Raw genomic sequence first — 17,154 nt, 5'->3', positions numbered from 1 at the left:
ATTTCCTTTAGGATGGACTGGTTGGATCTCCTTGCAGTCCAAGGAGCTCTCAGGAGTCTTCTCCAACACTGCAGTTCAAAAGCATCAATTCTTGGGTGCTCAGCCTTATGATCCAACTCTCACATCCATACATAACTACCAGAAAAACCATAGCTTTGACTAGATAGACCTTTGTCGGCAAAGTAATGTCTCCACTTTTTAATATGCTATGTTTGTCATCGCTTTTCTTCCAAGGAGCAAGTGCCTTTTAATTTCATGGCTGCAGTCACCATTTGCAGTGATTTTGGAGCAAGAAAATAAAGTCTGTCACTGTTTCCATTGTCTTTCATTTATCTGCCATGAAGTGATGGGATCAGATGCCATGATCTTAAGTTTTTGGAATGCTGAACTTTAAGCCAGCTTTTTTACTCTCCTCTTTCATCTTCATCAAGAGGCTCTTTAGTTCCTCTAAAGAGGAAGTTTCTGCTGTTAGGGTGGTGTCATCTGCATATCTGAGGTTATTGATATTTCTCCCAGGAATCTTGATTCCAGCTTGAGCTTCATGCAGCCCAGCATTTTGCATGATGTACTCTGCCTATAAATTAAATAAACAGGGTGACAATATACAGCATTGATACACTCCTTCTCAATTTGAAACCAGTCCGTTGTTCCACGTCCGGTTCTAACTGTTGCTTCTTGACCCGCATGCAGATTTCTTAGGAGGCAGGTAAGGTGGTCTGGTATTTCCATCTAAGAATTTTCCAGTTTGTCATGATCACACAGTCAAAGGCTTTACTGAAGTCAATGAAGCAGAGGTAGATGTTTTTCTGGAATTTTCTTGCTTTTCCTATGATCCAACAGATATTGGGAATTTGATCTCTGGTTCCTCTGCCTTTTCTAAATTTAGCTTCAACATCTGGAAGTTCTCAGTTCATATATTGTTGAAACCCAGCTTGAAGGATTTTGAGCACAGCCTTGCTAGCATGTGAAATGAGTGCAGCTTGTGTGGCAGTCTGAACATTCTTTAGCATTGCCTTTCTTTGGGATTGGAATGAAAACTAATCTTTTCCAATCCTGTGGCCACTGCCGACTGTTCCAAATTTGCTGGCATATTGAGTGCAGCACTTTACAGCATCACCTTTTAGAATTTGAAATAACTCAGCCGGAATTTCATCACCTCCACTAGCTTTGTTTGTAGTGATGCTTCCTCAGGCCCACTGACTTCACACTCCAGGTTATCTGGCTCTAGGTGACTGATCACACCATCATGGTGTGACCTTGGGTCATGAAAATCTTTTTTGTATAGTTCTTCTGTGTATTCTTGCCACCTCTTCTGTTAGGTCCATACCATTTCTGTCCTTTATTGTACCCATCTTTGCATAAGATGTTCCCTTGGTATCTCTAATTTTCTTAAGAGGTCTCTAGTCTTTCCCACTCTGTTGTTTCCTCTATTTCTTTGCATTGTCCACTTAAGAAGGCTTTCTTATCTCTCTTTGCTATTCTTTGGAACTCTGCATTCAGATAGGTATATCTTTCCTTTTCTCCTTTGCCTTTCACTTCTCTTCTTTTCTCAGCTATTTGTAAGGCCTCCTCAGACAACCAGTTTGCCTTGTTGCAGTGGCAGAGTGTAATGACAAGAATACTGGTGTTTGGACTTCTGTGATGGTCCAGTGGTTAGGATTCCGCCTGCCAATGCAGGGGACAGGAGTTCGATTCCTGTTCCAGGAAGATTCCATGTGCCACAGGGCACCTAGGCCTACAAACCTCAACTACTTAGCCTGAGTGCCCGAGGGCCTATGCTCTGCAATAAGAGAAGCCACCACGAGAAAAACCCAGGCACTGCAACTAGAGAGTACCCCTTGCTCAGCCACAGCTAGAGAAAGTCGGTGCACAGCAAGACCCAGTGCAGCCAAGAAAAGATAATAATAGTGGTGTTAGAATCACATACACTGGGTTCAAATCACTATTCTTCAATTTATTTCTTGTAAGACCTTGGACAGGTTACTTAACCTTGTCAGCTTCAGCTTTTTCCTGGAGAAGAAATCTATCTTAACTGAGAAGTAAATGACATTATTTTTTAAATTAAATAATATCAAAACTGATGATTTTTCAACAGAGAATTAACCTCATTTAAGAGGAAATCTGTTTTCTATTTTTCTATTAATTCCTAAAGCTTTGTTTGGAAATTAGCACACTGCTAAACTAGAAAAAAATGTAATAAGAAGCAGAATTTTTTACAACCATCTTGATGTAAATTAGCCACTGTGAATTATTTCTGAATATAAAAAGATGCTTAAATATTAAAAGCAAATGCTCTCAAAAGAAAGATAAATTTCAGATGGATTTAATTATCACAGTTCCTCAAAGTGAAACTGTACATATGTATACAAGAGTTTTAAACTTAATACTGTTTGCTTTTTAAAAATTAACAATATGAAAAATGAATACTCTTACCCACAAAGTAAAAAGCTTTTGATAAAATAGAGGAAATTTAGGTGCCACTTTGCCAAATATTAAAGCTATCTACAAGAAGGTTCCACCTGTAAATAGATGAATGCTATAAACTGAATATCTTGCATGGATTTCTCAAGGCCATATAAAATATAATAAGGCTTAGCGATGGAGCAACAAAAATACAAAGCAGAAGACTGAAACCCAACTCTCAGTTAAAATGACAGGAAATTTTAAAAAGAAAAAAACCATGGGATTTCCCTGGTGGTCCAGTGGTTAAGACTTCTTGCTCCTAATGCAAGGGGCATGAGCTCAATCCCTGGTCAAGGAACTAAGAGCCCACACGCACCCAGCATGGCCAAACTACTCTCCGTGCTGGGAGAAAAAACAAAAAACAAAACAAAAACTAAAGTTGGGATTAAGACCTAAGTATATCTGCCATTTCCTAACAACTTAATACTGCTTTTGTTTTACCTATCCTGTCCAAATACAAAAACATAAATTTTAAGAAGAAAAAAGCTTTAGCCCTTACATTTTTTCAGTTAAGATACCCAGAGGTAACTTCAAATTTTCAAGTTTTGTATAGCCTTTCAGATTGACTTATTTACAATATTGGTTTGATTCTGATATCTTGGTAACTGTAAGTTCTACCTGTGATTTGAGTAGATTAAAATTTTTCAAAAGTAAGATGCACTTGAGAATCAGAAATGTTAAAAACTTGACAAATGAACACTTTGAAACTGAGCAAATACAGTAATAACATTCCCTATTAATCAGTTATTGAACTTCTGCAGTTAAAGCAAGGTGCTGTGTGTATGTTTGTGTTTGTGTGTTGTATGCTCTGCAGTTTTGTGCTCTTAACTTTATATATCATTGCAGGGACTCTACAAAGTACACCAAAGCACTAATAATAAGGTTTTAAAGGGCATATCTTCTTGGTTTTCCACTTACTTCTAAAATTTCATTAAAATAATACACTGTTGTACACAATCACAAAATAAAGTGCTTTCATAATTCCTATAATTCAGCTCTCCAAATTTTCATATCTACTGCTAAGAAACACATCACTAAGAACTTAAATACATATAATGTGCATTACTCTGAGTCAACAGGCCCACCAGGTGAAGCTATGCAGATTACATCAGGCCAAAAGGGTAAGGAGGGGGAGACTGAAATCCAGTTTGCCGTTTTCCAGTGAAGCTTGCAAAGGTGGCCATTTTAGGTCTGGCTAGTCCAAAAGCATTTATTACACAGAGGAAGAAAAAAAAGAGCAGCTTCAATCCAAGTTTACAGCAAAAATATCGTCCTTCTAGGTCAGCACAAATTGCCTTAAAACATTGCTCTTATTTTAACAACTTTAACATGGAAAAGCATGACTATATAAGATTCTTAGGTTCTCAGGCCCTCTTCCTTCTCTTCCATTCCCAGTACAGGTAATAGCAAAGCAAAGTTTATGAGAATCCCTCAGAAATGCAAATCAAAACTACAATGAGGTATCACCTCACATCAGTCAGAATGGTCCTCATCAAAAAGTCTACAAACAATAAATGCTGGAAAGGATGTGGAGAAAAGGGAACACTCTTGCACTGTTGATGCGAATGTAAATTGATACAGCCACTATGGAAGACGGTATGGCGAGTCCTTAAAAAACTAGGAATAAAACCACCATATGACCCAGCAATCCCACTCCTAGGCATATACCCTGAGGAAACCAAAATTGAAAGAGACACAGGTATCCCGTTGTTCTTTGCAACGCTATTTACAATAGCTAGAACTTGGAAGCAATCTACATGTCCATCACAGATGAATGGATAAAGAAGTAGTGGTACATATACACGATGGAATAATACTCAGCCATCAAATGGAATGAATTTGAGTCAGTTCTAATGAGGTGGATGAACCTAGAACCTATTATACAGAGTGAAGTGAGTCAGAAAGAGAAAGATAAATATCGTATTCTAACACATACACACAGAATCTAGAAAAATGGTACTGAAGAATTTATTTACAGGGCAACAATGGAGAAACAGGCATAGAGAATAGACTTACGGACATAGAGAGAGGGGAGGAGAGGGTGAGATGTATGGAATGAATAACATGGAAACTTAATGTTACCATATGTAAAATAGATAGCCAATGGGAATTTGCTGTATGGCCCAGGAAACTCAAACAGGGGCTCAGTATCAATCTAGAGGGGTGGGATGGGGCGGGAGATGGGAGGGAGGTTCAAAAAGGGGATATATGTATACCTATGGCTGATTCATGTTGAGGTTTGACAGAAAGCAACAAAATTCTGTAAAGCAATTATCCTTCATAAAAAAATAAATTAAAAAGAAAAAAGAAAAAGAAACATGCCACTGACAGGAAAAGAAAAAGGCCTCTGATGCAAAGAATTAGTGAGGAGATAGAGAGACCACCCAGGATAAAAGACAAGAAGTTAAAGCAGTCACTCTTCCAGTCACTAATAGTTAATCAAATATCTAGAGTATTCTAGGACAGACTCTATAAAAGAAAGTCCTTTCTATGAAATCTATTTCTGGATTTCAGTCCAACTTTTTAAAAGCTTGTATTACAGACATTTTCAAACATACACAAAATCAGAGAAAACAGTAAGATGAATCCTCATGGTCCTTTTACTCCAATTCAACAAATCATAAATGTTTGCCAGTCTTGTCTATCTCTCAAATTTTATTTTTTTGGTATGAGGGGAGGGTGTAGTACACTTCATTTCACCTGTTAATATGTCAATATGTATCTCTACAGATAAGGGCTTTACATTACCACAGTGTCATAAATATACCCAAGAAAATTCACAATAATTCCTTAATATTGTTTAATATTAGTGCATGGTCATGTTTCCCTGATTTTCTCAAAAGTTTTTTTACAGTTGTTTGTTCACATCAGGATCCAAAAAAAGTCCACACATGTATTTGGTTGATATTCTTTTTATCTGAAACAGCCTTTCCCCCTTTCCATCAACTCCTCCTCCACCCCATTCACTTATTTGTTGAAAATTCTAATAATTCAATAAAATTTACCACATTCTGGATTTAGCTGATTGCTACTTGCGGTATAAAATATTGATAATACATTATAAAATTTAATCACTAACTCTTCAGTATTGAGGAGAGGGGAAAAACAGATGTGGTCTGTAACCAAAACATTTCACACAAGTGATAATTTGTCTTTTAAAAAAATAGGGGGTGAGAATTGAGCTTGGGAAAAAAAAAAAATCTACCAGAAGATGCTATTAGGAAAACTAAGAAGGTACCAAATCCACATGTTTTTACAAAACTATCCCTTTTACTACCTTATACACTGTTAGTTACAGCTCTTTATTAGCGTGTCAAAGTGAAATGGATAGTATTCAATAATCATATAATATGAAAGGTATATTTACAAGAAAGTTAATAGTCACCTATAATTGTCAATACAATGTAATTCACTTAGTTTTGTTTGGTGCAAAAAACTAGACTTTTTTTTCAAAAGCATAAAAAAAGTGTTTGGTACTTTGAAACATGTTTTTATGAGGAAAAAAAAGATAGCTTTCCAATTTTATTCTGATTCTTAGTCAAACATTATTTAACCCCAGCTCAAGAGACTGATATGACTACCAATAACACAGAATTGGTGGATCAGTAGAGTGGGCTTAATGTCCACGTGTAATGTAATGGTGCCAAGTGCAGATAAGTATTTGTTAAGACCTATCAGCATTTAAGGAAAAGCCTGCCAGGCCTTATCCACTTGGTGAATGTCTACTTACCCTTTGAAGCCCACCTATAGTAAGAAAATTCTTCACATGTATATTACATTAATCCCTCTTCCCTCTTGAGCTATGGTCCCCAACTCTGGCTGAAGAGCTTTTAAACACGATGGACAAAGAATGTTGCCTGCTGTATCAGTGAACAATGGCTGTTGAGACCATCAAGACATCAGTCATTGCAGCCACCCCCAACGGTGCACCTTGAGGGGATTCAAAACGGAGAAAAACAGGACACCTGCCCTGGACAGCTAAGGTGCATCTCAAAGGAATGATTTCAATAAGCCCAGAGTTTTGCATCTTCTCATACAAAGAAAAGCATTAAATGTGTTAACTTGAGATTGAGATGTCTAGTTTTCCTTAACAAGCAGTAATCTTTTGATGTTTCAACTATTTGGTTTTTTGGCAAAAACTCCTCTATATCCTGGCTCCTCCATATCCTCCTTCTTTATAACAGTCCCTCAGGGCTTACTGAGAGGCTATCTTCGGATTGCAGTCCTCAGTAAGTCAGCCAAATAAAATATAATTCTCAACTTTTAGTTTGTGCATTTTTTGCCAAATAAAATATAATTCTCAACTTTTAGTTTGTGCATTTTTTGCCAAATAAAATATAATTCTCAACTTTTAGGTTGTGTATTTTTTTTAAATTGACAACATTATGCTCTGAAGATACAAAGGCAACTTTGTGTCCCTGTCCTTAAGAACCTTACAGCCTAACTGAAATAGGTACTATAGAAGTAGTATGTGTAACAGATGTAGGGACTTAAAGATCTGATCTGGATTTGAGGTTGAATGAGACAAGGTGTCAGAGAGAGGTGACCCCATGAAGGAGGGGCTTATCTAAATTACTCTTGCCTCTCTAGCAGCTAACAATCATCAATAAAAATTTGGTGACAGCCAGCCTCAAAGTACACTTAGAGCTTCTTGACTCAACTGGCTTTTATTTTTACTCCACCTCAGAAACCCTCTCCCAAGGCTGTACACTAGGATCACGTTAACACTGGAACTACTCCACCTCTGAATACATTAACCCCAACTTCCAAACATCTGATCACAGTCTTTAACCCTTCTACATCTTTCACTACCATTTACCTGTCAAGTCCTCTAGTCTCTCAGGGTCTCAGTTCATTTTTCCCTCAGTTCATCATTTTCCTTTACTATATTTTTCTACTGTGTTATTCTAAAATTTACTGTATTTTTCTTTTTTGTATTTTGATGTACACTTCTCTTCCTACATTTATCATACAGCATTTTAATTTATACAGAATTTTGTTTGCCTTCTCCATTAGATCATAACTTTCCTTAGAACAGTAATTGGATTCTTTTTCTCAGTCCTGCATCCTTCACACCCAGAACAGGCCTAGCCCATAAAAACTGCTCAGTAAACCTTGGTGCAAGCATTCCTGTCATTTTCACCGCAATTTCTATGAGCTCTCCAAAGGCAGAACCTATATTCTACCTGAATATTTATTAAAATGGAGTTTGACCTATAATTTCTACTGAAGTGTCTCATACATATCAGAGCCCCCAGGAGCATTTGTTGAATTGGAAAAGGTTGAAATGTTATTAGAGCCTGTATAAGACATATAAAGATATGTTCTCTGCTCTATCTTGGCATTATTATTTTAACAATCATTTAAGTTAACCAAATAGTTATGAGACCAACATAAAAAATGTTCATGTGGCCGTGGACAGAGAGGTCAGGAGGCCTGCACTTCACTCTTGGCTCTGCCACTCAGAATCTACAAATAACCATCTCTGTAACCCTTAGTTTCCTCATTTATTAAAATGGGGTTTGACCAGAATTTGATTCTTGATCATCTGGAGTTCCCTAACTAATATGCTATGGTTACTAAATTTTTTTTTAAAAGTGCTACACTCTCAGATTTCCCTAGTAGTACAGTAGATAAGAATCTGCCTGCCAATGCAGGGGACATGGGTTTGATCCTTGGTCCAAGAAGATTCCACAGGCAGTGGGCAACTAAAGCCCATGTACCACAACTACTGAAGCCCACACGCCTAGAGCCTGTGCTCCGCAACAAGAAAAGTCACCGCGGCGAGAAGTCCATACACCACAATGAAGAGGAGTCCCCACTCATGGCACAGAAAGCCCTCAGAGCAGAACGAAGAACCAGCACAACCAAAGAGAAAGAAACAATTTTTTTAAAGGTAGAATTTCTCATATAAAGAATAAAAGTGATACACTCTCAATATAAAAAATTGTATATGTTTTACTGAATTGTTTAAAGGGAAATTCCTTCTCCCCACTCTGTTTTCATAACTCTCTGGAGATGTCCACTCTCAAAAGTTCCTTCTGTACAATTAAAGCATTCTTCATGCACAAGCAAGTATAGTGCTAAGATTGTTGATTTTATTTACCAGCTTGACAGTCCCAGAAATTCTAATGGGACAGTGACAAAATGAAAGAGAACTATAAATGCTTTGATAGCAAAAAGATAATTACTACTCAAAAGGCCAATAGTAGAAAAAAATTAAAATACAGATAGAAATATTTAAAACGCCATGTGTCACCCCTCCTTGGTTGTGTAATGTAATGTTAATAAAGGTATATGACAAGATAATAAACTGAAGGTGGGAAGAAATGTGGGAGGCAGGGGAATTGTGGAGAAAAGAGAGAATCATACCAATGTTGCAATCACTGAAGGATACAAAAAAGACCAAAATGATAATAATAATACAATTCTAAGTGGTAAAACAAGAAACACAATTCTGAAATATCTTATGAGCATATGGATAGAGTCAAGGAAGTAGCTGTTTTCCTTTATTAAATCCAGCCCAGAGACAAATGTAGAGTAACACATGTCCTTGATTTTCTTGACAACAGCATTCTTTGAAGTTTGAAAGTGAAAGTGAAAGTCACTGAGTTGTGTCCGACTCTTTGAGACCCATGGACTATACAGTCCATGGAAATCTCCAGGCCAGAATACTAGATGGGTAGCCTTTCCCTTCTCCAGGGGATCTTCCCAACCCAGGGATCAAACCCAGGTCTCCCGCACTGCAGGCGGATTCTTTACCAGATGAGCCACAACATCTAAGTCTAATAATGGCATCTGCATATTACAAGACCAAAGGTAAAATAAGTATATTTCTAACCAGTTCCCTCCGATGGTGTGGGAAATATATCACAGGATGACTGCCATCATAAGAATTTTTTTAAAAGATAGTAAGAAAAAAAAAAAATAGGTCACTGGAAAAGTAGGAAACTCATTTCCCAAGAATACTCTAGGAGAAAGTGTGATCTAATGGCCAGACTGTTAATTTCCCTTTCATCTAGTACCAGAAACTAAACATTAAGGAATATATTAGACAGAGGACCAAGCTTTAACTTTAGTACCCACCTAAACAAGATAGATTTCACCTAGACAAGATAGATTTCACCTAGACAAGTCCGCAGTTTCACCCTTATGGTTTTACCCTTACGGTGTAAAGTGATACCACTGTAGACCTTAAAGAATGGCTTATAGATAAGAAGAGCAGCCCAGACAAGGATCCTGTTTCTGCAAGGTTAATACATTACTGATATGTCTACTTTTAGAAACAACAAAAATACAATTCTATAATACATAACTTGCAAACCTATCAACACTTAACTATAAATTGTGTATGTGTGCTCACTCATGTCCAACTCTTTTGCGACCCCATGACCTGAAGCCTGTCAGGCTCCTCTGTCCAGGGGATTTCCTAGGCAAGAATACTGGAGTAGGTTGCCATTTCCTACTCCAGAGGATCTTCCAGACCCAGGAATAGAACCTGTGTTACCTAATAACAATTACAGGCTTTCCAGGTGGCTCAGTGATAAAGAAGCCGCCTGCCAAAGAGTAGACTTGGGTTTGATCCCTGGGTCGGGAAGATCCCCTGGAGAAGGAAAAGAGAAGCCACTCCAGTATTCTTGCCTGGGAAATCCCACGGACAGAGGAGCCTAGTGGGCTACAGGCCGTGGGGATCACAAAAGAGTCAGACAGGACTTTGAGACTAAAGAACAACAAATAACAATTACAACATTAAAAAAATTAACACTGTTACAGTCTTTACCTGGTATTTTTACAACCTAAATACAGTATAAAGGGTAAAAACTAAAACTATAATTTAGAATGTGGAAGAAGAGAAAATGATAATTTTAATTCCATAATGTAATTTTAATACCATGGTACATAACATAAACTGTGTCATGAAGGTGAAAATTGTTAAGTCCAGGAATTGACCTGTAAGGTCTTCATAAAAAAAAAATTAGTCAAGGACTATAAACTAGCAAATCTACCTTGTCTCCTTACATTAAAACACACTAAACAGAAATGAGGAACTAAAATCATTTTGGTTTCCTGTGCCCTGTAGGTTAGAAGGAACAATATTTCCTGACACCGGAAAATAGCAAGTCAGTGGCTGAAGATGGTTTTCAAATGTGGGTAGAATATCATTTTAAGAGCTTTTAAAATTCTTAAGAGAATTTTCATTACCAGACAGATCTATGTTAGAACATAGCATAAAACTAAATATATAAAGCAGTACGGTATTTCTCAAATTTTTCCACTTCAGTCCAAAAATTGTTATGACCTGTTTTATTTCATCATCTCTTTCTCACTAAATGTAATGGAAAACTCCAAGCCCGTTGACACAAATTGCTTTAGGAAGCTAAAGGTCTGCAGTGGTCAATACAAGTCAAAAGTGGTTCATGTGCTATTCCTGACTACAAAGGCTTAATACTCAGTACATGCCATCTAAAGTTCAAAATGAAAAAAAAAATTTATGTGGAATCAGGCCCTAAAAGCCTCTTTAGAATTCTCCACTGGACAGGACAGCCCACTCAGATCTACCCACCCTCACCCTGACTGAGCTTAGCTACTGGAACAAGTGCCTCTGTAAAAATATAAATTTTTAAAAAGAATTTTGTGAAACAATATCTGAAATCTCTTTAGGAAAGCCAATAACCAAGATATGATCAATAACTACTCCACATAACTGACCTTAAAAGCAAACTGTCATAGTTAGACCCCCAAAGCCAACTCTCCACTAAATTTTACCATTTAGGATTCTCCTTTCTGAAAAAATGATTAAATTCTTTGATACTCATCCTTAACCAAAAGATCCATTTCAAGTCTGAGACAAAAAGGAGGAAGTCAAAACACAACCACTTTCCTTCTTGCCATATACCTTCAAACACACCAAATTACTACTGCAGAGATTCGCTATGCAAACCATTATCCCAAAGGGTTCCTAAACATCTCAAAAAGAGATTCCTTGGTTCCTAATGATTATTCTATAATGGAAACGAGATCTCTCGGTATATTTTCATCCTGGACAAACAGGTCAGTAATGGAAGTATTTTGTTATCTATGTTTCTACTCACCCTCAGTAACATCCTGGGGGTTAGATGTCCGGTCACTGGCTGGATCCAGTGCAACCGTTGCCAGGGAAGTGGTGGCTCCAGACATCTCACTCATAGGCTCACTACGGCTGGTTTCGGGCACACTTTCCCGGGAACTAAATCTTACTCGGGAACTAGATCGAGAGCTGAGGTCCGGGCTGGTGTCTGACAAACCTGGAATGTCATCGATCTTTGTTGGTGTCACCATGAACCGAACTGAAGCCATCTTGGTGGTGGTTTCTGGAGGATGCATTTTTCTTTTTCTCTTCCTTTATAAGGACAAGGAAAACAGAAAACCCCTGCAAAACCCTTCCTCCTTTGCTAGCTACTTCTGATTGCAAAAATAGAAAAGATAACTAAAAACAACCTTCAGTTACCTTGATTTACACCACACAAAAAGCCACAACATATAAGAATCCTACTCAAGAATTCAAGCTGTCCTAAAAAGTGCACTACCAACAGCTGAAAAATATTAAAAAAAAAAAAAAAAGACAAAACGATGCTAATCTTGTGTAACTTCGTTTCTTCAGAATGAAGAGATACCTAGTTATCTCCTCTGGTCCAGGGATGTGGGCTCAGGGCCATGGTCAGAAAAGCAGGTGACGAAGCCTTTCTCGCCTCGACCCTAAGGTTTCAGCCGAGGTAGTTAGTCCTTTTTTTTAATCTGTAAATGTTCCACGGTTAGCTGAACAAAGTGCGCACAAGCCCACCCTTATCAGACGAATATAGCATAGATCAGATTGCGAAACGGTGTGTACCCGGCCACCTGTTGTGTATCAGGTGAATACCCCACAGGTCTGGCTGGGAGGAGGTGTGTGTAGAGCCACCCGATGTTTCTGAGGCCGATAATCCACTTGGGTCTGGTGGGAGAGCTGAGCACGCATAACGGGAAAAATAATCGCACACTCCGGCTGGAGGAGAATGAGGAGAGAAGGGTGAGCAGAGGAGGCTGCAGGGGCAGAGCGGATTTCTGCCTTCAAGAGGCCTGCCGGGTTGGCCCGCCTGCTCTTCTCGCAGAAAGGTCCCTAGGATCTGGGAGGAGGCGGCTAGCGGATCGGGACTGCAGCTCAGAGTCGAGGCAGGTCGCTGCTAGTCAGTCCATCGAGCCCCTGACTGGCTCATTTGGTTTCCCTTGCGCGTGACAGGACGGGCCACCCCTTTGCCGAAGAAGCTCTCTCCTCTCCCAGAGCTCCGGCGCAAGGTCAGCCCTCGCTGTTCTTCCTTCGGGTTCTAACTGAAGAGGAGGTGGCCTCAGGCTAGCCCTGGCTGAGATAGAGAGAGCAGCGAGGATGTGTGTAGGAGGAGGTCGCAGGTGCGGGATCTCGGCGCCAGCTGATGCGTGTGCGCGCGCAGCTGTTGTTTATGAGCCGGTAACTGTTTCCGAGCCGCGGCGCGCGCAGGAGGGCTGGAGCTGCCAGGGAGCGCGCCCCCTCCCCGGCCAGACGCCAGAGATGCAGTTACGTGACCTCGCCGCCCCCGGCCCTGGGCCCGGCGGGCTGGGCCCGCGCCGCCGCAGCCCCGCCCTTCCCTCCCCGCTCGTTCCTCATTCGAGGTTAACGGTCCGAAGAGAAGCCTGGGGGAGCGGTGGGAGGGCGGCACCGTCCCACGAGCGCCTGAAAGCCCCGCCCAGTCCCTGCAGCCCACGAGGCAGCCGAGAGGGCTGCGCGCATGCGCTCGCTCTGGTCGCAGCAGGGGTTGGGCCCCAGTATGGGAGGCCCGGAGTACGACGGGAATTGTAGTTGGGTGTGGGGCCTCAGCTGCGTGCATTTGGGAAAACAAATGCTTTTCCTTCTAGGTCCTGCTGTCCTGCACTAACTCTAGAGGTGGAAGGAGTTCAGGGAGCAGTGGGTACCCCATACGCTCAGAACCGCAAAAACCATCTCTACTGAATAAGAGCATCCTGAAAATACCATTCATAATATCTTTAAAAATCACAAACCTCACACCACCATGTACCTCCAAAATATATGGTATACATTGGATATGACCCTCACTGGAGTTTTTATGTAGTGGTATATCCCAAAGCATTGTATGCTCAAATTTATACATACTTTGTGCTACATTTTCTATTTCCTGTCTTTTGGAAAAAATGCTGGTTTTTACAGGTATACACCTATCAAATATTCATATTGTACACCTTACATATATACAATTTTATGTTTTACCTCAGACCAAAAGCTCCGTTAAAAAAACCATCTTTTAGATATGAAGATGACATTGAGATACTTTCTCTTGACTCCAGTGTTTTCTCTACTACTGCCACTGTAATATTTTCTCTAGCATGTTTATTTAATGCATGAATAGAGGTGTTCAATAAATTTGACTCATCAATGTTTTGTTTGCAAGTTACTTCCTAGAGCTTTGATCAAGACATTTTTCTTAATTTTTCCTAACTTTATTTATTGACATATAGTTGATTTACAATGTGCAAATCTTTGCTGTACAACAAAGTGTCTCAGTCATACACACAGATATTTTAAAAAATCTTTATTTCCATTATGGTTTATCACAGGATACTGAATATAGTTCCCTGTACTATATGTAGCGCCTTGTTTTTCAAAAGTCATTTAAATTCAACCCTGGGGCCTGCCTTTGCCTGGTCCTTGCTCAGCACAAGTAGAAATGTTTAACATCATCCTTAATAAGATGAGAACAGTATTGAAGACCTGAACCAGGAAATCCTCTTTTATCACATGATGTAAAGTCCACAGTCTGGTTTAAAAGATACAGGTAACAAAATGTAAACTAAATTCCTATTTTAAATGTAAATCTCCTCAAAGCTTGATTCTTTATCAAGTCTGTGATACTGATTCAGGCTTACAGTTTTCTTGCAGAAGCAAGAAATCTAGCCCCCTGATCAGTTTTCTTCTCAGGCAGGCCTGCTTGCTGTTCAGTCTTACAATTCCCCTTATTTAAAAAAAAAAAAAAAATTCCTAGATTTCTACAACATTGAATTTTGTTTCATACCACAGTGTATTTTCATTCACTTTATACTAAAGAGTCTCCCATTTCTGAGAACATCTCAGATACCTAGGAGATCTCTTAAGGAAAAAATCTTTGGTATATACACACCAATTTGAATTTTCCTGAGTCTACACAGTAGGTAGCATGGAAAATGCCAATCCTTTCTTGGGGGGTCGGGGTAGCTTATAAAGACAGAATCACAGTCTGCATTTTTTTTTTTAAATGATAGGATTTGTTTTGTTTTTTTTAGCCACACCATGCAGCAGCTTGCAGGATCTCCCACCCCAGGGGCAGCAGAAGCTGGGAGTCCTAACCACTTGGAAGCCAAAAATTCCTCTGAAGTTAGTTCTTTAAACATTTCCTTAGCAGAACCTTTTTCCTAGTCATTTGCAGAATTTCTAGCATTTCTTCAAACATTAACTTCTAATAGGATAGGACAACTTTTTACAATCTCTTTAATGCTAAGAGCCCTTAAGTGAAGAGGCTAAGAAACCAAAAATTCCTTGACAGAAAATAAGTATCCCATTTCACCATTCTCATAAGAAATAGAACTGGAAATCATGTCTTTTATTAACTATGTATGACCCAAGTCTTCAGATTTTTTTTTTTCTCTCAACAGTCAACTATTCTGAACTTTTCTGCTAGGACAGTCAGACATCAGTGTCAGTGAGAAACATATTTACCCCTTTCCAGGGCTAGTCTTGATAAATCAAATTTGGGCTGATGTGTTACAGTGGCACTAGGCAAATATTCAATTCAATGTCAAAGGCCACAAGTAAGAAGTTCAGGAAGTACAGAATTGACTTGATAAGGAGCGGAAGCAATCATTTCTTGAATGCCTGTATGTATTTTGCCTCATCATCCCTATGATATGAAGTAATTGGATTACAAATTTATGGTTGCCCCATGATAGAAGCTCAAGGCCTAAGAAATTTTCCAGGATTAAAAAAAATCCTTCAAGATATTTCCAGAGGGGCAGTAAAAATGCATAAAGGCATTCCTGTTCACAATGGTTGGATGAATTAAGATCCATCACTAAACTCTATTTTAGAGGTGGAAGAGTACTTCGAAATGATGAGAAAAACGGAACTAAACACGTTGACTTTCTCAGTTATAAATAGAGGGGTGAATACTCGTTTTCTGGCTTCCAATTCAACATCTTCCTCCTCCCATATAGCTGCTATTATTTTTCAAGCAACTCTTCCATTTTGAGTGAAATGTCATTTTAAGGGACAAAAAATTACTTAACTGACAACACGGGCATTTCTTAGTGAATGCTGACAGTTGCACAAGTCTTTCTCAAGCTTTCTTCCCCTTCCCCAGCACCCTGCTATGACTCACAGCACAGCACGACTGCTACAGCAGTCACCTAAGCTTCTCTTCCAAGTGGTCTTGTTGTACCCCTGGGATACTCATCCCTCTCGTCTCCCTCGTTTTTGTTTTTAAACCACTCCTTTCTTCCCACAACATACAAAACAACAGCTCTTTGAAATCATTTTAATATAATCTGGCAGTGACTCAAAGTACGAAAAGATTCCAATATCTCCCCTTGGACGGGGATGCTACCATGACTGCATCACAACAAGCATGATCAACAGCAAAGACGAGACCGGTTTCGAGGAACAAGAGTCGGAGCAAGCCTTCAGGCTCACAGACTGAAGAGCCTGGCTGCACAAAGTCTCTTGGGGACTGACAGGCAGCAGAAAACACATGAAATGTTAAGACATCCTCAGAGGACGGGGCGCGGCTGCTGGGTCATGAGCACCTTGAAGCGTTTCTTGATGGTGATTCGGTGTCGAGAGTATTTGTCGTCTGGGGAGAATCGAGCAGGGTGGGCCGAGCACGTCTGTTGTCCCATAGGATCAAGCTTCTGCTCGAGGAAGAAAGAAAGAACATAATCTCAGCACTGGAATGGTGGGAAAACCCAAACCCGGGCCTCAAATGGGAGATGGAGGCTGGGATGGGGAGTTCAGTTCAGTCGCTCAGTCGTGTCCGACTCTTTGCGACCCCATGAACCGCAGCACGCCAGGCCTCCCTGTCCATCACCAACTGTCGGAGTCTACCCAAACCCATGTCCATTGAGTCAGTGATGCCATCCAACCATCTCATCCTCTGTCTTCCCCTTCTCCTCCTTCCCTCAATCTTTTCCAGCATCAGGGTTCTTTCAAAGGAGTCAGCTCTTCGTATCAGGTGGCCAAAGTATCGGAGTTTCCGCTTCAACATCAGGGGGCCGCGCAAAAAACGGTAAACATGAAAACAGGAGACGCGACGGTAAGATCTAGAAGCCACGCATTTCTGTTTCCATTAATTAATACCACGCGCGGCTTCTGGAGTTTCTAGTCTCGCCTCCCACCCACCCCCCCCACGCCCAAGCAGCTAGGCAACTCACTGGCTTCTCTCGACCGCTCCTTCCAAGGACATGCATCGCTAAGCTCACATTCAGCCCGTTTACCCTTCTCACCTTCAGCGTGTAAACCCGCTCTCCTTGCTCGTTGAGGTAATACTGAAGAAACATGACCACACTAAAGCAGGACCTTCCAAGTCTGTGCCTCTAACTGAGGGCCTCACGTGTTGGTCAATTTCCTTCCTGTTCAGCCGGAAGTCTCGCTCTGAAAGC

The 17,154-nt window shown here is 40.0% G+C and overlaps 2 protein-coding genes across 9 annotated transcripts in view; both read right to left on the bottom strand.

The window, feature by feature from the left end:
* Window positions 1-13,057, bottom strand: part of SLC12A6 (solute carrier family 12 member 6) — a 94,422-nt gene extending 81,365 nt beyond the window's left edge. For 5 of the 7 annotated variants that reach the window (XM_081507010.1, XM_081507014.1, XM_081507018.1 and 2 more), the window contains exon 1: window positions 11,556-13,057. In XM_081507010.1, coding sequence (XP_081363136.1) covers window positions 11,556-11,826 — 271 coding nt within the window. In that variant the 5' untranslated portion in view covers window positions 11,827-13,057. The remainder of the gene's footprint in view (window positions 1-11,555) is intronic. The other 2 variants (XM_081507015.1, XM_081507016.1) reach the window with 2 other exon arrangements.
* A 990-nt stretch (window positions 13,058-14,047) lies between these two features.
* On the bottom strand, window positions 14,048-17,114 carry NOP10 (NOP10 ribonucleoprotein). Of its 2 annotated transcripts, none has more exons than XM_081507026.1 (2): window positions 16,927-17,114; window positions 14,048-16,407 (listed from the first exon to the last, which is right to left on the bottom strand). In XM_081507026.1, exons 1-2 carry the CDS (start codon window positions 17,050-17,052, stop codon window positions 16,267-16,269), a joined length of 267 nt encoding a protein of 88 aa, XP_081363152.1. In that variant the 5' UTR covers window positions 17,053-17,114; the 3' UTR covers window positions 14,048-16,266. The 2 variants fall into 2 exon arrangements, with proteins under 2 accessions (XP_081363152.1, XP_081363153.1); XM_081507027.1 differs by having other exon boundaries at window positions 16,999-17,114.
* Window positions 17,115-17,154: the final 40 nt, after the last annotated feature.

This window comes from Giraffa tippelskirchi, chromosome 7 (assembly GCF_054371585.1).
Source record: "Giraffa tippelskirchi isolate mGirTip1 chromosome 7, T2T-mGirTip1v1.2.pri, whole genome shotgun sequence".
In the NCBI taxonomy this organism is placed as follows: Eukaryota; Metazoa; Chordata; class Mammalia; order Artiodactyla; family Giraffidae; genus Giraffa; species Giraffa tippelskirchi.
This window is presented reverse-complemented; position numbering and strand designations above follow the sequence as displayed.